The sequence below is a fragment of the Brienomyrus brachyistius genome, chromosome 1 (assembly GCF_023856365.1).
Source record: "Brienomyrus brachyistius isolate T26 chromosome 1, BBRACH_0.4, whole genome shotgun sequence".
NCBI lineage: Eukaryota > Metazoa > Chordata > Actinopteri > Osteoglossiformes > Mormyridae > Brienomyrus > Brienomyrus brachyistius.
In genome coordinates this window covers 30,441,683-30,466,907 of record NC_064533.1, presented here as the reverse complement: position 1 = coordinate 30,466,907, position 25,225 = coordinate 30,441,683, and the positions used below count along the sequence as shown (strand labels likewise).

Sequence of the window (25,225 nt, the reverse complement as noted above, 5' to 3'; positions counted from 1 at the left end):
TTTAAAGTCATTAGAAAATATGTCATTGACTAGAGGCCCTGAGTGTTTTATATAAACGCAAAACCATCACCAGAAAGGTCCCTTATATACACTTAACATACTATGCAAAGACAGAGTACGATTTGCATGAAAGTCCTTCTGAACTTACTATTGCTCCGCACTGAGAGAGGGCAGCAGCGTACATGCAGCAGACCTGCGAGCTTAATTTCCCACCTATCCTCACTCTGTAGGGCTTCCTAATTAGATGAAGGGGCTGAATCTGGATAAGGGGCCATTGTGTTTGTGGTTGGGTGGGCACCCGAGGTGAAAGCTTACAGGTTTCCTAACCGGACGTCTCTTCGTGCGTCTGTCAGTACCACCTCTGTACATTCCTCCATGTTTACTTTTAATTAAAAGCCCACATCCCATGACAAGCATCTCCATTTTAATTAGCTTGATTATACACTCAAGGACCGACGTTACCCTCCAGATGCAGTTGTTTTTTAATTTAAACCTATGCGTAGTCTTTTTTTTCAATAGCTCTGGCATGTTTTTTCTTGAGGACAATGGAATGTTCTTGGTAGTGGGAGTGGACAGGAGTGCAGCTCCCAAATTAGGGCTCCACAGGAAGTCAAACAAGGCCTGGTACATGAGTGGCGACCTTATTAGTGTGTGCTTCTGGGGCTTTTGTACAATTAGTGACAAAGGGGATGCTTCAGAATCATCTTATAATTGTTTTTAACTTGAAATACACAAGATCCAGGTCCTGTTTTAACATTGTCTCCCAAATTTAACGTGTGTGACTTTTTCATTCCGAATATTAAAGGATATTGAAGGATATTGTAGATGATGGAATATGAAAAACTATTTGAATATTTTAATTTTGCTTTTTGGAGGGTGTGGTAAAGGATATACAGCGTAGCCCATCTTTGATGAAACCAACCAACCAAACAGTGTAATTCTTATCTGACCATCGCATCCATTTACCTTTCTGGTTTGGTCTCTGAACAGACACTCTGGTCATTTTTGAGATATCAGATGCCAGGGTTCAATCTATTTTGCATATTGTTAAGCAGAAGGTATTTTGAGAATGCGTGGACGATCCTAAAGACATTCAAACTAGAAACATAAAATTAAACTGATTTCAGTTAAATAAACTCATATGGTGCAGGCTTCCTTGGGATTATATAAATTGCATAAATCAGTCGTTTCATTCTAAGAGAGAGCAGCAAATGAAAGCTAACATCAAATAAAAATCTTCTGTAGATTTGGGCTGACTAGCTCACTGTTAAACAGGAGGTGCAGTATGTCTAGAAATGTTTGTGAAGAACATATTTTGTGGTTGCCTTGGATCTTCTGGAATGGTACAGTTTACAAACCGGGGATTTATGCAAAATCCATTATGGATCCCTTCGAATGGTTCGACAAATTGGACCAATCAGACGAAGAGAAAGCGAACCCGCTACGGGCATGCCTATCTGCCTATCAGCAGAACCGTTTGGTTGCCTTCCCTCCTCTGCTCCTTTTCTTCTAATGGCGCTTAGTATTCAAGCAAATAGCATCAGCTGTCAGAACATGAGGTTGCACCACAGTTTCGACAGAAACGAGATTTATTTCCCTCCATTACTCGTGCTGATTAAACAGTCACTCTGCGTTACTCTATCAAGTCAAGTGCAAGTAATCCCCTCCATCAATAGGACTTCATTTAATCTAGGAAGATTCACACTGAATTTTGGGGGCTGTTAGAGATTAATGGTGTATTTGTATACTTTTACTTTATGTTATTATAGTACTCAGAAGTTTATCTTTAGAGTTCAGTGGTTATTGAAGGCTCTTTTGAACATACAAATGTAATTTTTGATTACCGTAGGGATGAATGTTGTTTTTCTGTTCGTTTAACTATGGGTTATACCATATGAAAAGCGCAGGTGGTTGTAGAGGTGGGCTTTTTATTGACATCATGTCTTTGTGGACCTTCCTTTGTGCACTGGGTCATGCTGGAACAGAATCGGACCTTCCCCAAGCTGGTCACACGAAACTGGAAGCACAGAATTACCCAAAATCTCTTGCTGTGCTGAAGCATTAAGAGTTCCCTTCACTGGAGCTAAGGGGCCTAGCCCAACCCCTGAGAAACACCCCCATACCATTATCCCTCCTACACCAAACTTTACAGTCAGGCAAGTAATGTTCGCCGGGCGTCCACCAAACCCAGACGCGTCCATCAGACTGCCAGACAAAGAAGCATGATTTGTCACTCCACAGAACACGTTTCCGCTGCTCCAGAATCCAGTGGCAGTACGCTTTACAGTACACCACTCCATCTGATGCTTAGTGCCAAGCACTTGGTGATGCGATGCTTGCATGCAGCTGCTCGGCCATGGAAGCCCATTCCATGAAGCTCTCAGCACACAGTTTTTGTGCTGGAGTTAATGCCAGAGGAAGTTTGGAACTCTGCAGTGAATCAGTCAGCAAAGTGCTGGTGACTTTAACACACTACGTTCCTCAGCACTCGGCGACGCCTCTCTGTTACTTTAACGCTTCTGCTTTGCTGTAATACCACTTACAATTGGCTGTGGAACATCTAGCAGAGAAGCAATTTCACAGACTGACTTATTGCTAAGGTGGCATCCTATGACAGCACCAATCTTGAATTCACTGAGCTCTTCAGAACCACCCATTATTTCACGTATGTTTGTAAACCTGACTGTATGTCTCCGTGCTTCTTTTAATACATATGGCAATGGGTCTGTATGAATCTCTTTAATTTGAGGTGTGTCCCAATACATATAGTGCAGATATATGACGCACAGCAGTGCATTTTTTGCTAAAAAGCATCAATGTTGAGACTGGCTACACACACTTCTGGTTTTATTACAGTACTTGCATAAGTACTGTCAAAGCCATTGCTTCTAGAAGTTTTCATATCTTTTAGACCAGAGATTTAATTTACATTCTGTTTTTTTTGTGATTTATTGCAACTTGAAATGCAATCCAACAGAGAATTTAAGTTAGAGTGTATTCACAGGACAAGTGAATCATGACTGATTTGTGGTTTTCCTTTTTCATAATGGAGGTGGTTGGTGTGTTGACAGTCGCATTGATTGTGTTTTGGTCTCTGTGCCCACAGCCATGACTCTGGGTCTGTAGTATCTGATACAGTTCTGTAGTGAACACTGTCATTTTTAAGCCTTCATGTGATGTGGGTTTTCTGAGAAGCCATGTGCATCTCCAGACCTTTCTGATGTTTGTGTTTGATAAATAGGGGGGGGGAGGGGGTCCTTGCACTGTATTATCAGCAGATGACTGGCAAGGTTCTTTCAGTCAACTTTGACTTGTCTTTTCATAAAAAGTCACCCTCCAACCATCTCCATCATCAAAAATCGTCAGAGAGGATCATAAATGTTGTGATGAATCTGTAACTCCACAATCAATGCAAAAAGCACATGCATTATTCTGTTTGTGGTCTAAGACCCTCTGCACCTCTTCACTGTGGCCTGATTCCTGTTACCATACCGATCCCATTCCCTGCAGCCGTCCAGCAAGACGAAATTTTTTTTTCTCGATGAATAAAACATGACTTTCCACTCGCCTGTTTCTGAAGGTCATGTTGAAGGTCATGCCAAGCGGGGATCACTTCGGCTGCCTTGAAGAACACCGGCCCACACATTTATAAAGACGCGATGTTAAACTCAGAGGTGCTGGTGTATCCAGTAGGAGTTATATGGAAGTGTTTCACCTTTACAATGGATTCAGACATCAGTTTAGATGATCCGTCTAGCTGCTCAGCTGGGGTAAAGTTCATCTTTGGTTTAACAGTAGAATATGTTTGTGAACTATAATGAAATAACTCCTGGCAATTGATATTTTATCTGTTAACTAAATTTTAAGTTAATCAAAAAACGTATAAAGGTATATTTGTAAATCATCACATGTCTTTGAAGGGTATGGAAATAATGGGGTCCTAATATTCAACTGGATGCTCTACATCAGCGTTGACATTCTGGAAAGTGCTGTTTAATCTATTGTTGCCGGTTTTTTCAATCAGTGTAGCTGGCTGAGGTTTTGTTTGCCCTGATGTCAGACCTATTGGCAGGCGCTCTGCAGTGGAAGGTAGAGAGGATTCCTTAGCTGAGAGGCTGTGTGGTCCTGCATCATCCGAGGTTCACGAGAGAGTCTGGAATCCCATCGCAGTAATACCACACGGCTAGAAGTAGCCAACTGAAACATTATTGCAGAGTAATCTTAATATAATTTGAATATTATACAGTGTTTTAAAATTGTACTCCAAATACAGAAAGTACTATTGATGTTCCTGCTTCAACAACTGAGCACAGGAATTTCTGTGGAAAGTTAATCAGATTTTTAGTATTAAGTGTGACAGAATTTCTTCAGAATTACCATCATGAAATGTTAATTATAGGAGTATTCATTATCGGGAGGGGGTGCTATTAAAATGATATTGCCGTTGTTTCTTTCTCTCGCTGCTTTTTGGCAAGGGTCCTGATAGCATGTCACTGTGAGTTTGCAAGCTCCACACTGACTTGTACAAGTTACCTGGGTCCAAAGCTGGATACCAGTCCATTCACTGGAAACACACAAGGGTAACTCAGGGACGTCAGTGAGAGGAACCTGGTGAAACAGGAGGAGACTTTCCAAGCGCCACATTCACAGAATCAGAGGAGGTATGGAAGCCATAGTACAGAAGGTGTGAGGCCACAGCACTTGCTGACCTCACTGAAATACTGGGATACTGCGCACTGCAGAAGCAAAAGGACAAACCCAGAAGTGCCAAAGCTATACTGCGCAAAGTGCATTTGTCCCTTAAGGAATATACAGCAAGGTAGGTCATAATGTCAGATTATAAAGATGACATAACACTGAAATTTCTTTAGGTTCAGTAATAAAATCAGTTATATTCTCTTATTTCAAAGAAAATGAGCACTAAAATTAAAGTATTTGTCATATCAAGGTCAGACATCACCCAGAAATCAAGGCAAGGTTTGTTAATTGTACGTTCAGAGAGAGCAAAAATCCATACCAGGACCAGAAATGCATTTGTGTCACAAAGACAGTTATGGTGCCATCGCTTAATACTTCTGTCCATTCATCTTCCAACCTTTCTTAACTTTTCCTGTGAAACCTCTTGATGAAACAGCAAAAAGTCATCCAACAGATGAGAGCTTAGTGACCTAGTGCTGGTTTCTGGGTTCTCCAGTGTGCCAAGAGACGTTATTTACTTGGAATGAAGACAGTGATGCTTCTCTGGGTGGAGATTGATGGTTCCTACAGGTGTCTCTGAATTGGTCCTATAGGTTCAGGACTCATATCTCTTGAAGCTGCTACCCTCTTCTTCCCTTCCCTTTGTCTGCTGGTGGAATATCCTGTTCTGTGGTGTTAATATAATTCAACTTCACACCACAAATTGTGACTGAATTGTTTTACACAAAATTTTTCTAAGGAATGGATTCAAGTTTTCCTTCTCTGGGGAATTGCAGAGTGAGGTATCCTGCTTCCTTCCACACCTCATCCCATTCAGAGGCCTGTGGCCGCCGTCCAGCCGTAACGGTGTCGCTAAGCTCACCAGTTTCCCGCCTCCCACCGCTCGCCTTAATGAAGCAGCATCCTGTCAATGGATGTACCATCGGTGGCTGTTCACTCACCAAGAAGGCCTCTGAGACATGCTCATTCTTCACAAACGCAGACAGAGTGGAGATGTCAGTATATATAAATGCAGATCCCTGAATAAATATGGGACGCCACCCCCATTACCCACGTGCAGAGAGGGTGAAAATATATATGAATATACAGGACAAATCAGTTTTTTCATGGGCACTGACACAGAAATAGGGTCTGGAGCTGCTTATGGTGCCGAGTGAATTCTGCTGAGTGGGTAAAAATTGGAAAAATTACCATTTGACGCTATTGCCCTGGCAACAAAGAGGCGAGGTGATGCTTCGGAGCTGCTCAGAATGGACCGTGTGACCCAGGAGGACACCCATGCCGTGGGAAGATGGGTCATCAGGATTGAGAGGCACACACCAGCATGCTGAGGAGATGTTCCTCAGAGATATCCTGCTCTGGAGGAGTGCTTCTGCCGGGGGCAGCGTCCTGTGGAGATGAGATCGAGGGTAATGAGATTCAGCCCTGAAACGAGGAATTAATTTCCTCTCTTTACACAGAGACAGTGTTGAAAAGGAATCAGTGGGTCAGTCTATTTTCTGACATACTTCACAGCAGGAAACTCTTCTATTTCACCAGGAGCAGAGCTTCCTTATTGCACCTAAACAAACCGATAAAAAAAGCACAAAACAGAGCCTGTCATCCCGCTGCTGTTTTAGTACGAGATACAGACGACGACGTGAGAAATAGAAGCAAAGAATGATGATTAGCAAGTCAGAAGTATAAAATAAACATAGCGAGTGGTAATCCCAAAGAGGAGTGTAAAAACAAGCCGAGGAACTTGCTGACGGTGAGGAGAATCGGCTGCGTCTTTATGTGACGATGGGATGTGATGATCATTAGTGTCATTACTGACAGACCGATGGCCCGCAGGGTCATTGGGGTCGGAGAGCAGGTGGCACAAAGCAGCCAGATACAAGCCAGCAGCTTTGTCGTGTAAAACTGTGAACTTCAACAAATCATGCTTGCAAGTGAATGAAATGGACTGTTTTTTAAACAGAAAACCAGGAATAGAACACAACAAAACATAGCCAGGCTGACTGGCTTGCGGGTGGCTCAGTTGTCTCTTTCGTTCAGAGTCAGAGGTTCATCCCCTGTTGTGTAAGTGAAGTTTGCATGCTCTCCCCAGGTTTGTGTACAGGACTCTGAACTTGGTAATTCTATGGCATCTTTGAGTGAATTGCCCTTCAAGCTTGTGTGTATGTGCCCTGTGATAGACTGGCATCCCATCCAGGGAATTTCCCAGCTGTGTTCCTTGTACCGACTCGGACAGGCTCCAGGTGACCCTGTATAGGGTTAAGTGGCTGGAAGCTGGATGGCTGAATTAGTTAGGAAACTGACTCTAGCTGAAAAAAGCTGTCTAATTTTTCTCTTCTCTTCCACTTTTGGTTGTATGATGTTCAGCCCAGCAAACTCCTTATGACATAATCAATCAGTTCAACAGAAGTCAGCATGGCCTCATTTGAAGCTGAGTGTTAAATGAACATGGTCTTCTAGCTAGTCTTTTGCAAGGACCAAACACAGTTGTGCACTGTGGGCAACTTTGGGTGTACACACACAAGCCGTTCCGTACCGTGCTTGAGCACATGTGAGCCCAAAGTCCAATTTGTTTGACTGGTGTGATCGCTTCATACCATGCAGAGTACGCTTAACCATACCCTGACCCACTTGAAGACGTTGGCTGGGGTATGGTTCAGCTGGACTTGGGCACAGTACGCGTAGTGTGATCACTAACTATCCCCAAGCATGGAATGCAGACATAACGTCAATGATGTACACATTACATGAACCAGAAGGAATTCATCGGGTAGACTGTATATAATGAACGCGGGACATGGTGCAGACAGGGAAAGGAGGTGACAATGCACTTTGCGGCTCGAAGACAACAAAGGGATTTATTAGGGAAACATAATGAAATCGAGAAGGCATTAAAAAACGTACCACAGGGGGTCAAAAAGCAAAAGAGGAAAATGGCAAATATCTACAAGAAACACAAATGGAACACGGAGCATCATAGGGAGCAGAAGTAGCTAATGGACTAGAGTAGCAACACAGCAACTTTAGCACAAACCTAATACATATTCTAACATTCTGGCAAAATGACCAACTACTACAGAACTGAACTGAGGCAGGAATATAAATACACAAACCGTACCGGGTAACACAGCAGCAGGAGTGAGACATGGAACAATTAAGCAATCAGAGAGGGTACAACACAAGAAGCAATCAGGCAGAACAATCATGACACACAGGGAAACAGGGGGGTCAAATAAACTTCATCATGGAACTAGGAGACCAACAGGAAAATTAAAAAACAGAATCAAACACTAAGAATATAAGAAAGTCAAGTAATACATGATCACAAACCTAGCAAAACCCAAAACGGAACGCAAACCAAAAGCTAGGAACGAGAAAACTAAAATTAGAAAATAAACACTTGGGAGCAAAATCCAGTAGTTGTAAATAAAGAAGCTGGTCTGGGATTTAAACCAAAGGATTTATAGCCACAGGCTCAGCCCAGTGAGCTATGCAGCAGTCTGGGGAGCTGGAGAAACACACTAAGGGCTTGAAGGACAACAGGGTAGCCGAGGTAGCATATCGACAGGTAGCGACAAATATTGAACAAACATCGCAGCAAAGGGATCAATTAGATCTATGGCAGAGGTGCAGCGTTTGCTGGAAATTTGGGCTGACGAGGGTATCTAGGTACAACTAGATGCAACATGCAAAAACTTAGATACCTGGTAAAACACCGGACAGCACGATTAAATGATAATCGCTGCATTGCCTACTCAATAAATCTGTAAGAGGGTTGTGTGTTATCGTGCCCAAATGAAGAACTGCATCGTGCTGCGCCATAGTGATTTTCTTCATAAGTTTATTCAACCAACGAAAGCTTGCTTGGGACCAGAACGTTAAGCGCAACGTTACCGTAATCTAACAATGGAGTGAGGAGGATATGAGACAACTGGGCCGAGTGTAAGTATACTCTTAGAGATCCCCATTAACCTAAATGAATGTCTTTGGGCTGCAGGAGGAAAGCCTCAACACCATAGGCCAGGGGTGTCCAATCTTATCCACAAAGGGCCAGTGTGTGTGCAGGTTTTTGGGATAACCTGTAGGTAAGGTGTTCAAACCCAGGGGTGAGGACTCTTCAGCCAATCAGTCCTCTAATTAGTCATCTAATTAGGGAGTTGCACTGGCCCTGCGGATAAGTTTGGACACCCCTGCCCTAGGCGAACATGCAGCCTCCCCTTGCCAGCAGGGCTTTAGTACACTATCCTGTTTCTTTAATTTGAAAAGAAACGCCAGCTGAACTACTTAACTGCATTAACTCTAAATGAGCACCAGCTGGGGTGGTTTAGTGGTTTTAGCACTATAGACTCACACCCCCGGGGCTCAGGGTTCAAATCCTGCCTCTTGCCCTGCATGTTCCATGCATGTTAGGTGAATCAGTGACTCTGAGTGGTCTGTAGTGTGTACTGAAGCGTGCGTACACTGTGACAGGCCTGCTACACATCCAGGGTCTTTGTGCCTTGCGGCCTGAGTTTTCTGGGGCCAGGTTGACCATGATCCTGACTGGATAAGAGATTATGGGAGGTGAATTGGTGATGTCATTATGGTATTACAGTTTTAATAGGTTAAAAAAAACATCCTATCAAAATTCCCTCACTGATGGTCTGCTCCTGTGTACCACTGAAGTGTAACATTTTATTTTTAATTAGCAGATGCTTTCATGCAAAGTGACGTTCATTTGAGAAAGCAGGATCAGCCATTGCTCAAAGGCTAAATGCAACACCATGGGATTCGAAAGAGTAGCGTTCCGATCACAGATGCAGGGTCCTCAGTGACAAAGCACCACTCCAAAAGCTACATTTCTCTGGAGATAACCCTACCTTGGTTAGAGATCAATGGTGGAAAACAGAATGAGAAATTCTTAAAATGAAGATGAATGAGGTCTTTTTTCAGAAAAAGAGTACGAACCAATTTTAGTTTTTTTTGTCCCAGTGGGCATACAAGATCAACATCAGGAAGTGGAAATGGAATCAAACCAACCTACAGGTTCCCTGTAGCACTGCCTAAAGACACAGACCCTCCAAAGTGGTTGAACAAGAAGGAGACTGAAGCTGAGGAAGGTCTGCCCTGGTGGTGCACAAACGTGTGCCCAACGTACGCAAGTTATGATGTAATACTCGGTTGCTAATTGGCAGGGCGTCTATGTGAGGTCATGTGTATTAGGCAATTTCAAAAACATTGTGGGAAGATCACAAACAGGCCGTAATTACTGCAGATCCAAAATGGACCTCGAATAGACGTCTTAGCCATTAACAAATGACTTGAGTATTGCATGATTTAGGCGCAACTTGTGTAGGTCAGGCAGACACTGGCCACACATCTGAGAGGTTATAGGTGTAATGTGCGTGATAAAAGAGATACACAGTTCAACTACTTAGCAAATAGTAAATGTACATTGGTCAATCATATCAAGAGTTCGCCATAAGACGGCATTGTTTTGGAGAGGCATAAGAAATAAACTATTATTCAGAGAGACCCATCTCTAAAGCATGTCTGTAGATTAGCAGAAATCTCCAGGGTTACACAGTGAAGATGTGGAGAAAGGTTGTGTGGTTAAATTAGATGGAGGTGGAGATTTTTGGAACACAATTCACAGCATGTTGTGTATCATATTTCACGTGATAATTTTATATATAATATTTTTTATATAATATTAAAACTGATTAGTTAGATACTGTTAAATATTACGAATGTTCCGATAATGGTAAAAGTGAATCTGGAAATATGTATTTTTAAATCAGTGTGACTCTGATGTGAATCATCTCCAGCAATGAAATGCAGTGAATCAGCTCCCTTCTCATAAAGGTCATTTCTGCTCCCATCAGCATAGTGAAAATCCTGGAATCAGTACAAAGAACTATGAGGATGACCATGTCGGGCAGCTGGTCTTAATCTGACACAGAGAAGCAAGGGACAGTGTCACTGCTACTGCAAGGACCTCCAAGCTATAGGTACAAGGGATTAGGAATGGTGTAGCATAGACCGTCAATGATGTAAAAAGAACTGTGTAGGAAAGGGGTGCAGAAGTGGTGTTAAACAGAGAATTAGGGGTATAAACAGGAAGGAATGGGCTAGTGAAGTGGTGTAAGACAGAATGAGGTGTATAAACAGGAAGGAATGGGGTAGAGAAGTGGTGTAAGACAGAATGAGGGGTATAAACATAAAGGAATGGGGTAGAGAAGTGGTGTAAGACAGAATGAGGGGTATAAATAGGAAGGAATGGGGTAGAGAAGTGGTGTAAGACAGAATGAGGGGTATAAACAGAAAGGAATGGGGTAGAGAAGTGGTGTAAGACAGAATGAGGGGTATAAATAGGAAGGAATGGGGTAGAGAAGTGGTGTAAGACAGAATGAGAGGTATAAACAGGAAGGATAAAAATAGAAGGATATAAATTCTGCAGAGTGCTGAGGGGACGATTCAGTGTAGGAACCAATGAGCTTTCAGTTGTAGAGTATTCCCTGATCAGAGGGTTGCCATCTGCTGTTTTCAAGCAAATCGTTAGTTACATCAAACCTGGAGTTCAGTGTCCAACAGGGACAGATCAGTGTTTCAACCTGGTAGACGCTGTCAAATTACTATAAGTCCCATCTGTGAATTCAGATTCAATGAGAGCCCTCTGGGACAACTGTCAATTCTTATCATTAAAGCTGCCTGCTGCGCACACTTCCTTTCTGGTCTTTAATCCATGGTGGCAATGTCAGCCTCTGTTTGTTTTAACTTTAAAGGTGAACTGAAGTTCAGAGAGGTGAACTGTCAGTCATTTTTGACTAACGATGTTACTGTAGGCCTGAATACAAAAATCTCCCTACACGGTACCGAGTGAGTCAGTGAGCTCAGATAGAAACTGGAACACACTCCAAGTTGAATTTATAGCTAATGGCAGATACACGTTGCCTGCTGCTGAATGGAGAAACTGTATATTTAAGCTTTGGGAATAGGGATTTGTAGGCTTCCTGTGAGTGACTAATCGTTCTAGGTCAGGAGTGTAAAAAGACACAGCAAACTCTTTCAGGTCTGTGTCGCCTGCTGCACCCCGTCTTGTTTCCTGTGCGTCTTCTGTCGACCAGTTTATGGGCTTCTGACTGGAGATCAGTGATTATGTCTGCATTGGACAGGTGTAAGTGACATCAGCTGGGTCCAAACACCATTACTATTCATGCTTGAAGACAGGGACAATACGGGAAACCCATCCTGTGGTCTGTGTGGATCTAAATGCTCCAGTGCAGCGATGGGGACACTGTAACCAACAGGAAAGCCCATCCTGTGGTCTGTGTGGATCCAAATGCCCCAGTGCAGTGATGGGGACACTGTAACCAACAGGAAAGCCCATCCTGTGGTCTGTGTGGATCCCAATACTGCAGTGCAGTGATGGGGACACTGTAACCAACAGGAAAGCCCATCCTGTGGTCTGTGGAGATCCAAATGTTCCAGTGCAGTGATGGGGACACTGTAACCAACAGGGAAGCCCATCTTGCGGTCTGTGTGGATCCCAGTGCTGCAGTGCAGTGATGGGGACACTGTAACCAACAGGGAAGCCCATCCCGTGGTCTGTGTCTATCCCAATGCCACAGTGCAGTGATGGGGACACTGTAACCAACAAGAAAGCCCATCCTGTGGTCTGTGTAGATCCCAATGCCGCAGTGCAGTGATGGAGACACTGTAACCAACAGGAAAGCCCATCCTGTGGTCTGTGTGGACCCCAATGCCGCAGTGCAGTGATGGGGACACTGTAACCAACAGGAAAGTCCATCCTGTGGTCTGTGTGGATCCCAATGCCGCAGTGCAGTGATGGGGACACTGCAACCAACAGGGAAGCCCATCTTGCGGTCTGTGTGGATCCCAGTGCTGCAGTGCAGTGATGGGGACACTGTAACCAACAGGGAAGCCCATCCTGTGGTCTGTGTCTATCCCAATGCCACAGTGCAGTGATGGGGACACTGTAACCAACAAGAAAGCCCATCCTGTGGTTTGTGTAGATCCCAATGCTGCAGTGCAGTGATGGAGACACTGTAACCAACAGGGAAGCCCATCCTGTGGTCTGTGTCTATCCCAATTCTGCAGTGTAGTGATGGGGACACTGTAACCAACAGGGAAGCCCATCCTGTGGTATGTTTGAATCTCAATGCCCCAGTGCAGTGAAGTGGACACTGTGCTGTAAAAATGGTGCTGTCCTTTGGATGAGATGTAAAACAGAGGTCTTGACTCTTTGAGGTCATAAAAGATCCCTCAGCATCTTTCGAAAGAATAAGGGTGGTGCCCCAATGTCCTGGCTAAAATTGCCCACTGTGGCCCTTTCAGATTTGGCCTCCTAATCATCCCTTATATATAATTGGTGAATTCTCTCCTGCCCCTTCACCACCTTAGCTACTGTATGGTGAGTGTACTGGCACAGAATGGCTGCCATTACATCATCCAGGTGGATGCTACACAGTGATAAGTGGCTCCACATTGGTTCCGTAAAGCGTTTTGGGTGTCTTGAAAAGTGCTATGTAAATATTACATTCATTCATCAGTTCCTTCCTTCATTCATTCATTCATTCATTCATTCATTCAATCATTCATTAATTCATTCAGACTGTGGGACCCAGAAACCCCATGTCTAAATACTACACTCTCCACTGGACCCTGTGTCTTTAAGGCTGCTTCGTTCTGCATGCTGTGTCATGAAACAGGGCATCCTGTCATTCGTGGCCACTGTCAGAGAGGACAACAGCATCTTGATGTTGCTGGAGCCAGCAGACATGGTGGATAACGGCACAGTGTACGGCGTGCGGGTGACTGGCGAGCCTGAGAGCCACTTCCTGCTGTTTCAAAACCTCAGCGACTCTGTCCCTCCACCGCTGGTCTTCAACGCTTCCTATCACGGCCTGTGCTACATGGTCAGCCTCATGGTCAGCAATGGCACTGTGTGGTCCAAGCCAGTGAAGACTGTCAGCCTCCTGACAAGTAAGAAATTCCACGACCTTTTTGCTTCAGATGTCACACACTTGATGAAAGAAATATGAATAGAAGTTTATTTTTTGTCTCCGTAAATATAGTGCAGTAAATTTAGATTTGTTCATTATTTTCTGGCTAATATGATCTATAAAAGGATCTTAAAGCAGGTATTGTAAGAAAATGGGTGGACAGATACTGGTAGAAATATATTTCATAAGTCATTTTTTGTGTCATGCTGTAGTATATCCTTGTCCTTATATTTCAGAGCCTCTTCCAGTATATAGCGTGTTTATCCATGACTACAAACCTGCCCCGGAAACGAGCGTCATCTTTGAGCTCAAGTCTGCAGAGAATAATGTTTTTACACGAGTAAATATCAGCTACTCTGAGGGACACGAGCAGCGGTCAATGCTGTACAAAGGTAGGTTCTGCTAAGCATGCAGAACGACTTCACTCTCAAGTACAGTCTGCTACTTCTACAAGGCACTGGACTCTGCCTGTGAATTACACTATATGGACAAAAGTTTTGGGACATCTGGCCATTATTCATCCAGAAGAGCATTTCTGAGGTCAGTCACTGATGATGGATGTGAAGGCCTGACTCACGACCTCCGTTCTAGTTCATACAAAAGGTGTTCAGTGGGGTTGAAATCAGGGCTTTGTGTGGACCATTCAAGTTCTTCCACAGACATACTCACGCAGCCATGTCTTTATGGACCTTGCTTTGTGCACTGGGGCACAGACATGCTGGAACAGAAGAGGGCCTTCCCCAAACTGTTCCCATAAAGTTGGAAGCATAGAATTGTCCAAAATGTCTTGGCAGTTCACTTCCTTGGAACTAAGGGGTCTAGCCCAACCCCTGAAAAACAACCCCATACCATTATCCCTCCTCCACCAAACTTTACAGTCAGGCAGGTAACGTTTTCCTGGCATCTGCAAAACCCAGACTCATCCATCAGACTTCCAGACAGAGAAGCATGATTTGTCACTCCACAGAACACGTTTCCGCTGCTTCAGCGTCTAGTGGCAGCATGCTTTACACCACTCCATCCAACGCTTGACATTGCACTTGGTGATATGTGGCCTACATGCAGCTGCTCGGCCATGGAAGCCCATTCCATGAAGCTCCCGGTGCACAGTTTTTGTGCTGGAGTTAATGCCAGAGGAAGTTTTAAACTTGCAGTTACTGAGTCAACAGAGTGCTGGTGACTTTTACTCACTATCCACCTCAGCACTCGGCGACCTCCTTCTGTTACTTAACATGTTCTGCCACTTCGTGGCTGAGTTTCTGTTGCTTCCACTTCTCAATAATACCACTTGCATTTGACGTTGGAATGTCTAGCAGGGAAGAAATTTCACTAACTGACTTATTGCAAAGGTGACATCCTATGACAGTTCAGTACCACGGTCTTCTGAATGACCCATTCTTTTGCAAATATTTGCAAACCTGACTGAATGCATAGGTGCTTGATTTTATATACCTGTGGCAGTGGGTCTGAATGAAACACCTGAATTCAGTGGTTGTGAGGTATGTCCAAACACTGTTGTCCATATAGTGTATACACGTCATTTAAACACGTTAAGCATAAGAGTAAATGTTTAAATACTTTGAAATGATGTTTTAGTTGTGCAAAGTACAGAGACTGTTAGGGGCATAAACTTGTGGGTTACTTTGATTACAGATTGAACTTGTGGGACACTTTTGGAGATCTTTCCTATTGAATGGAATCATATCAAAGGATCGGTAAAGTGTCATTATTAATAATAAAAACTTTCCTTTGGATTAGACTTCTTCAAGGGGAAAACCGTCTTCAAACATTGGCTTCCTGGAACCTGCTACAGCAACATCACCTTCCAGCTGGTGTCAGAGGCCACATCCAACAAGAGCACCCTGGTCCAGCACAGTCTGGTGCTCCACCAGCCCGGCCGGCACAGGACAGGTACCCGAAACGCAACGGCAATACCTGCTAACCTTAAGCGGGGCATTAATGCAAGTATAGGTCACTTTGGAGAGCGAGATCTACCTGGTCAGGTACAGTATACAACTGTAATCCGATTGAGAGTTAAATCCAATCAACTACATGAGGCCACAGTGCCACCATGTAATTATGTAATAATAATAATTATAATAATAATATGGTCAAATGGTGATAATCTGTGTCTCCATTACTTTGTGATTAAGGTTACTTATATTCAGTTTAGAGTACTTATCATATGACCACTGAAAAAATGCAAGATGCATTTTGTATCACACCCACCAATATAAATTACATGCTTGATTGTGATTTTGTTTTTTGGGAACTTTTTTAAATTAAGCAAGATTGGGGCAGCTGGTTTTCAAAGTGACAGGCTGGGGGGGGGGGGGGGGGGGGGGGGGGGGCTGCCACTGACCGCAAACGCAAAGAGAGCGTTGGCCTTGGTATTGAGTATGTTGGAGGCTCATACCTGATGGTTTTGGATGGGGAGCTTCAGATGAAAGCTGGAGTAGTTGGAAATAATAGAAATTGGGCGAAGGTAGGGGCTTGCTATTGTTTTGTTAATTTGAAACAGAGTGACTGGATTAAATGTCACTCCCTCTAGGGGTGCCTGCGTTTGGCCCCGATCTTATTGGGGACGGCTTCCCTTGCAGATTAATGCCTGCCGAGTCATTAATTATTCAAATCTGTTAAATACTGCCGAGGCTTCTTTCAAAGGGAATTTGAGTGGCTATTTCCATCAAAGGAGACTACATGTTAATGTGAAATAATCAAATGTTCCCTCTGAAACGTCGTTAAAATCATTGTCTGTTGAAAATGAATGTACATGTGGCTTTAAGAGAAATGATACGGCTCATTTTCGGTTCCTGTCTCACAGCACCCAACCCGCCCCTCAATGTCTCCTTCCGGATTATTCGTCTGAGCCGGAAAGCAGCACCGCGGCTTGCACGTAGCGGGTCATACTCTCGCCTGGTTGGTGACGTCCCCTTGATAGATGGACAGGATGAGGTGGTGCCTATGGAGGAAGAAGGGGACCCATGGAGCTTTGCCACTGGACAGGAATACTTGAGCCCAACCCACGGCTCCAATGGCTCGGCAGATGACTCGTCCACCAGCAGTACAAGGAATGAGAGCTCCTCGCAAGCCTATTGGCCACTGGCCACAGCCAGCCCCACCTCCTCTGGCCCCATATCGAGCGAGGAGTTTGTAAACGCACCAGTCGTAGAATCTGAAGATCAGAGCGATTCGGGTTCTGGCATGGACCAACCCCATCATCGTGCGCCCTCGTTGCCCACCTCTGGGCCGCCCCACCTTCTGCTGGAGCTGCAGTGGCAGGCACCTCGCCCACCAACCATGTTTGATGGCTTTGTAGTCAACATCTCCAGAAATGGTGCGTCTGCTTTGTGATAAACGGATGCCACAACGCAGGGACATGCATGTGCAATGACATACATTCTTTCATGTTAAAAATAGCCCTTGTGTGTTTATAATGTACACAGAACCTCATGATTTAATGTTTTATTTGTATCATTACTTGAAGATAGTTTGCTTTTGAGTGAGTGGATCCCTCACTGGGGAATTTAGTGACCCACCCAGCGCTGAACACTGCTTAAATTGTTATATATATCCAGAGCTGCACAAACAAAGTTATTTATCGGTTTAGTCAGTGAAAATTTCTTCAGATATAAATTTAACGTTATAACAAATGCAAATTAAGAGTAACAAAAAACAGAAGATTATTTTCTGTTCTCTAAAAACGTTACTAATAGCTTCTTGGATGATTAGGAGAACATTGCTTCGGTATCCATCCCTCTCCTCATGGGCACCTCAGCCATTTCTAATGAATTTAATTAGATTGATTGATTACATTGGTATATCGGATGGTTAAGGGAAATACTGGAGTGACTGCGAGAGGCTTTGAAATGACTGAGGCATCGAAATTTTACACCGACATAACATAAGTTAAACAAAATTTTCTTTAGCAGTCTAAAACTTTACCACAGTACTGTGTGTATGGTAGGTCTGTGAATGTAACTGAGTGTATATTTAAGCAGGTAACGACACAGAGGTGTCCCAGGTGGAAGAAAACACGCAGGAGTTTGTCAAGAAGCTGAACGAACCTGGGAGCTACAGGGTGCTTGTGACAACACAGAGCTCATCCGGAGACTGTGAGCCCAGAGAGAGCCGCATAGACTCCAGCTTCACCTTCTACCTCAGTAAGCCGCTCCTGCCCTCACACTGACACCTACAGTATGGCTGAGTTTTTCTGCATATTTAACTGATTTGGGAGCAATATATAATTAAAATGGCCGTTTAACTGGACACATTTTTATTCAGGCTTCGGGGCAGTTGCTAATTACAGCTCAGACTGCCGCTAGTGAACATTGACTGTTTGGCTCAATTTGGCTCAATTTGGCTCCTGTATCGACCTGTATTTTTGTCAGATAAACGTCACTACAATGCTGTTAAACAGAATTCCTTCTACTGGCAATCTGAGGGGTGTACAGAGGACCAGAGATGATAGTGTCTGCAAGGTTTTAGGTTTTATCTCTTTTATCTTACGTTACTACCTACATATTGTTTACTGCTACAATCCATGCACTTTACATGCTGTTTACCGTTTATTCACTGCTTACTGCACATACATGTTTTCTGTTGTGCTGTACTTATACTGTTGTGCTGTACTTGTACACTTGTTTGTCTGTCCTGTCTTGTCTGTCCACTGTATTTTTTAGTGTTTAGAAATAGCGTTAGAATTTGGTATAACCCAGGTTACGTTGTTGTTCGGTTGTTGTTCTGTGCACTTTATAGTTCATCCCATCCTGTATTGTTTGTCTAATGTACGCAAGGGACAGTGGGAAACATAATCTCGATATCTTTATATGGCTGGTACATGTAAAGGAATTGACAATAAACCTCTCTGACTCTGACTCTGACTCTGACTCTTATAGTATTCTGGTAATGCTAGAGAGGGGATGTAGTTGCAGAAGCCAAAAGTTTAACTTCAGTAATTCAAATCTGAAGACCAACAACCTGCTTCAGCGATTGGCCTGCGTTCTCAAAAATGTGAATAAAAATGAGTAAACAAAATGTATTACTCAATACTTTTCATAGCTCAGCTGAGTACCAGTGATTTTAAGACTTCTTTATTGATTAGATTAATTGGTATAATATTGGGGGGAGGCTGTGAGGCTGGAGTTGCAGTGGGCCTTTTCCGTAACTTGGCCACTCATAGCTAGGATCTCACTCACCTTCATCTCTCATAGGAAAAGGGGCTGGTAGCCTAAAACACATTGTAAATGGGGTAGGTGTGTAGATGAACGAATTAGCAAATTTTGCACATTATCTGGCCAAGGAAGATAGTGACTCAAGTCCTGCTGGTTTGACGAGCAGTACTATCTGAGGACAACAACCATTTTCCTGATTAAGATGTTCTGTCCAGTTGTTTGAGGGTGATAGCTAGAGGATGGACTAAGGTTAAAGCCCAATAGGGCATAGAATTTTCTTGTAATTGCCCTTCGTGGGATTAAAGAAGTCTATCTTAGAATGCCTTCTACACTTGAGATGTGAATTGTGGTCCACAGTCAGTGATAATGCACTGTGGTATCCTGAAGAACCTAACTAAGGTTTTTATTTCACCCACTTTTTGCAGTCTAGATGCAAAATTCTTTGGCATACCCTGCATCTGTACTACCCACAGCGTAGTTCACATAGCTGAGCACAGATATCCTGGCCAGTGGTGGGATGATCAAAATTCTTCTTAAAAAGTGAGCAGAATCAGGCCTGAAGAGCTATCCTGGTGCCAAAGTGCGGTAACCATGGGGTGCTGCTAGAGATTTTGGGCCCCATGAAAACATATCAAATTGGACCCCCAACCCAGCTCAATCCAATTATATTCCAAAATTTTAGGGCTCCTGTCACTTACTGCTGTCGCTGTCCTGTCGCTGCTGTTCAGAGATGGTCACAATCGTATGTAAGTTTTGAGGCACTGTGGGACCATTGCAGTGGTCAATGAGAAGTTAAAGGTATTAGTAAGCACCTCTGCCAGCTGATCAATGTACGCTCAAAGTATCTGACCTGGGATACTGTGAGGCCCAGCAGCTTTTGAGCGCTGACACCATGCAGGACCATTCTGACCTCACTAATGTCCAATTCCAGTGGTTGGAGGATCTGGTGTCAAATGAAGCGTAAAAAAAAACATGTTGAGTCCCTCCACCATTGAGAGGTTGCTGCTCATAAGCGAATTATTATTTCTTTTATAATGTGTGACAGCTTGAATGCCCTGCCACATGCATCAAGGTTTATTGTTCTTTAAATCCTCCATTTGTAGTTGTGTTTTGCTGCACAAATGCCTCACTTTAGATTAGCCTCAGCTACGCTACAGGCTGGTGCCACCTGCTCTATAAGCAGCATTTTTTTTGTTTCAGTAGACTCTAGATTTCTTTGGTCATTCAAAGTTTTTGATTAGAAAACGCCCGAATTTCCTTAGTGTTGGTTACACTTTCAGTGCAGTTGCTGATGTAGGATATGACAGATGAGGTATACTGTTTAAGATCAACCACGTAATTGTTTTCACCAAATATGCTCCACTCTGTACCTGTAATTGTCATATTGCCCTCTCAGGCCAGACTCAAACCACTTCATCACTTGGTCTTGTCCTGTTAATGTGTGGCTTGTAAGCTGCCAACATTATCAATGAAAGGCGGTCATACTGTCCTAGATGGGGGCAGGCTAAAGTATTATATGCATTGTCAATATTATCCTATACACGATCTAATATCTTGGTACCTCTGGTTGAGTATTTAACATTCTGATAAAAATTTACGTAAAAAAAATGATTTCACTCAAAATAATTTTCATGGTGTGTGGAATGACACCTGATTTCCTGGGTATCTACCAAAGCAGATGTCACTGTTACTAGACGTGATGCAGTTCTGCCTGCCAGTTGTAACTTAATTGTGCATATGACAGGTGGTTGCTGACTTAACTTCAGTGACTTGATGTAATTTCTGCGCTATGTACTCCTGTGTTGCATGATTATTTGAGTAGTGGACTACATATAATTGATGTATTCCTAGAATTAATAGTTAACTGGCATGATGTCATTGAGATATTGCAAGTATTTGCGTTAAACACTGCTGACAACAATTGCCTCTTGCAGGTACTTCTAGCTAAAAGACCTGATATGTGTAGCTTGCTATAGATTGCAGATACCAGCATGTACTATTTTTAATAGCATTTGTTAGGATTCCCAGTGCCAGTGCTCTGTTGGCAGGTTCCAGTGGGGAGTGGTTTGAAGAGCCCAAGGAACGACCCCAGGCTGTGACGGTGAGGATGCTGAACTCCAATACAGCAGCCATCTCCTGGGCTGCACCTTCAACAAACCTTAATGGAAGCCTGGTGTCTGTACTATCTCTTACCTGCTCCAAACCAAGGCTTGGTCAGAGGCTGGAGAGTAACTATTGCAATGAGGTGAGCCTGGAATATTGCACTCTGATACAATTATAGCAGCACATTAAACTGAGACTGAGCTAGAGGCTAATGAGTAGCTATTACAGTGAGGTGAGCCTGGACCACAACACTCTGATACAGATATAGCAGCACATTATATAGAGGCTTGGTCAGAGGCTGGAGAGAAGCTATTACAGTGAGGTGAAGCTGGACCACTGTACTCTTGATACAGTTACAGCAGCACATTAAACTGAGACTCAGCCAGAGGCTGGAGAGTAGCTACTGCAACAAGATGACCCTGGAGCTCTGCACTCTTATACAGTTACAGCAACATGTTAATCTTGCACATTCTGGAGAGGAGCTGCTATATGATTAACAAAATGTTCTGATTAGCTATTTATGACTTCCTAGCCCTATACCATCTCCTTCTGTATCCCAGTTCTCGGAAGTAACATTTCCAGACAGGTCAACACCTAACCTACCAAATGTTCCTTCCAGGAACCCCAGCTCAACAAAACTCTCAGGTATATAAAAGTGTACCCAAGCCATGCAATGAATGCAGTCTATGACCATCAGTTGCCGATGGTTCAGTTGTCGGGCTTTGTGACACATGTGTGAGTGGCATGAAATTATTGGTCGGAATGTTTTGGATTCAGCCAAACACAATCAGCAGAAATCCTCCTCGCTGCAGAGGTACCCTGCACATCTGTCATTGGTAGTGTTTTAGCACACTGGAAACCTTTACTTCTTCAGAGATTAATGGCTTGTGGGTCATAGTAAATGTCATGGACAAGAAGTGTTTTTGTCTCCACAGGAAAATACTACCAGTGACATCATCACCGACTTAACCCCCGGTGCACAGTACCAGGTTCTGGTCTTCTTCACAAATGGCCCTCTCGTCGGACCTGCCTCAGACCCCGTCATCATCTCAACATGTGAGTTCCCCATGGACGCAAAAATCAGCCATTGCATCCTGATTGATGGATTGTAGCACTCACTGCTGTAGAGATGTTTGGTGGCAGTCAGTCATAGGAGAGTGAAAGATCGGTAAATAATACAAGAGTATAAACCTGTCTCGTGCTATGTGCAGAATGTAGGCTATTGGTAACAACAAAATGTTTGGCGGAGCATTGTTTGGCCTCATGTAGTTTTTCATTTAAAACAATGTAAACAGATATTCTTTTCATCCATTGTTTTCAACACAATAAATAATTTGACATCATTTATCATCTTTTAAGATAATTTTGAAGATGGCTGGAAACAGATTAATTGTATTACCTGGATGGGTAATTCATATGATATTAAGACCTGTCCGACACCATTCAATATCACGATAATTCAAAATATATTTATATTTGAAATTATCAAATTTTGCAGACACATTGTGAAATATTGAGAAAAATCACCCCAACATTATAATATCACTCTATAGTGGCAACAAAGGAAAGGGTGACGGCAGATGACATTTGACCTTGTGAATATAAGTCAAAAAGTGTTTGCTGAATCTCACTACTTCTTCACAAAATCATTAAATGGATGAATATCTAAAGCTCATTTAATTTTGAGATAAATTGCCCCAAAATTGAAGCAACAGTGCTAGGTGGCAGCAAAATAAGGAAAGGGCAACTTGAAATTGTGAACAGCATAACTCCAAAACTATTTTCTTGAACTTTTTAAAAATTTGCAGGCGCATTGTATCAGTGAAGACTATTTTTAGATATGTCGCACCAAAATGGAACAAAAACAGCGCCACATAGTGATAGCATGGAGAACAACACAGACAACAACAGCCACACACTGGGAGGGGAGAGGGAAATCAATTCAGTTACAAATCACAGTTCGTCAAGGTGGTGCTTTTAAGAAATTAAATCAAGATAATTGATTGAAAAGTTGCAACTACATATTACATACATGCATTGGTTTTAAAATGTTCATGCACTACAAGCCTTGTGTGTTTTTGTCTTGATTTACTCTAGACTCAAAACAGTTACACTCAATAGGCTTTGCTGCACTGCGATGGTTACCATCATTTTATTGTCCAGCGCCTAGCAGACTGTGATTGGTTACACGGTGTTTTTATTCCCCGCCAGTGCCGCTGGGTGTCCAGAACTTGGCTGTGCATTCTCTGAGTCCCTGGGAGGCCATCCTGAGCTGGCAGCGGCCGCACAATGTGGCCTTCCACAAGTACATCGTAGAGACCTTCTTCTTCAACCCAGCCACGCTCACCTCGCAGTGGAGCACTTATTACGAGCTCACTGCCACCTCTTCGCTGGTGGCCTCTGTGGTAACACCTACTGCTCCCTATGTAGAGGCACTCTGCCCCTTCACTCATTAACTCAGCTGGATGGTTACTGATGTTAAGTGCCATCATTTGAGCTACGATCAATATTGCAGTGAAACTAAAAGCTTGAGCTTTATTTGACAGACTATCAAATTTTTGGTGGAACGATACATAAGGCTGCTTTTTACCATTTATAAATGGCACTGACTCATAAAAAAACACTTGTTTACATGTCAATTAATTTGTCAATTAATCGTTTACAATGTGGTACAACTTAATTAATAACATGATTATTAACCATTTCTAAACCCTATATATGGGTATTCTTATTGTAAAATCAGTTTTTTTTATGATATCAGGAGTTGATTTAAACCAGTGACCATTTTGCTGAAAAAAAAAATCATTACTTTCTTAGTATGGACCATATGACCTATTGTGTATGTGAAGTTTTGGATACTGGAAGCACATCTGTGTCCCACCGGACCTCAAAGCTGACAGCACTGAGTGATCCCTACTGGGTAGACATTAAACATCAATTGCTTTAGGCCTCTGTTTGATTTGAGTGGACTTCAGGAGTTAAGAAAGATTTTAGCATAAATCCTTGTAGTACAATTTACTATGAGTCTTTGCCAGTTGTGGCCCATTGATGTAAAATCACATTCCCCAGGGTGTGAAGAGAACAGAGCCAATGGCCTTCATTTCACCTCATACTTTAAGTGCAGGCTGCTTCACTTCTGCCACTCTGACTCAGGGCACATGACTGTGGGAGGGATTACATCACAGTGTATTACATCATGTACAGGCTAACAGGGCTGAAGATAGGTTTGACTAAGCTGAACTTCATGTGCCTCTCAGAGGGTGACAGACCTACTGCCCGCCTGGTACTACAAATTCCGCGTCACCATGGAGACATGGGGCGAGCCGGCGCGAAGCTGCTGTGACAGATCCACTGTGAGCTTCATCACAGGTACTCCACCTGCTCCCACAACAACGCTCCCACAACAACGTCCAAGCAGCCAGAATCTGAATCATAATTTGATTTTTCTTACCCACTACCTGAAACCTTACAGCATTGCAGCAATAAATCAATGAATCCCTTCCTTACAAACTGACTTACAGCTCCGGAGGCGCCCCACATATCCCTGGTGGAATACTTCAGCAGCGTGCTCCACGTCAGGTGGACCTACGGGGACATCTTCACTGACCTGTCCCATTCCCGCATGCTGCACTGGCAGGTGGCGGCCGAGGGCATGAGAGGGGCCAGGAGACGAGCGTCTGCCAACGTGAGCTTCCCGCGCCGTCTCCCGCGTGCGAGCCGGCTTAGCGCCGCTCAGCTGGCTGCAGCAGATGTGGGTGGCTAATGAGGGCGGCACATAGGGCATCGATCGTGTTGTCAGTGCTCCTTAGGGGGCTAATTAAAGCAGTTCAGGCCTAGGGGTGTCAAGACCTCAACCTCGAGACTCGCTGCTTGCCCCCCTGTCACTCTAAGCTCCTACACAAGGCACTTAACAGGCCCAATTACCTTCCATACCGACATCCCTTTACAATCAACAACAGAGCAGATGCTTAATTAAAGAATATTCTGCCAAACAAATATTTTGAAGCCTGGGCTTGCCTGAAATTTCCAGCCAATTAGCCTGCTATCATGTGATGTTCAACCTACACTGGTGGAGGGTTTTGTGAGTGTTGGGGGTGTTGGGTTGACAAGGGTAGCGGTTAACCCAACGGTACACTGGAGGTACGTTACAAAGGGCCATGTGCAAGATCCTAATTTTCAAAACTCAAGCATAGTCAAAGGTGGTGTGTGACATGATGTATTGATTACCTGTAACCCTGCTTGTCAATA

General features: G+C 43.5%; 1 protein-coding gene across 3 annotated transcripts in view; it reads left to right on the top strand.

Moving 5' to 3' along the window:
• LOC125751100 (receptor-type tyrosine-protein phosphatase O-like) overlaps positions 1-25,225 on the top strand; it is a 49,698-nt gene that overhangs the window by 5,786 nt on the left and 18,687 nt on the right. For 2 of the 3 annotated variants that reach the window (XM_049029655.1, XM_049029646.1), the window contains exons 2-11: positions 13,407-13,680; positions 13,937-14,092; positions 15,459-15,611; positions 16,525-17,037; positions 17,702-17,863; positions 20,923-21,119; positions 21,913-22,033; positions 23,189-23,382; positions 24,235-24,346; positions 24,499-24,662. In XM_049029655.1, coding sequence (XP_048885612.1) covers positions 13,407-13,680; positions 13,937-14,092; positions 15,459-15,611; positions 16,525-17,037; positions 17,702-17,863; positions 20,923-21,119; positions 21,913-22,033; positions 23,189-23,382; positions 24,235-24,346; positions 24,499-24,662 — 2,046 coding nt within the window. The other variant, XM_049029661.1, reaches the window with a different exon arrangement.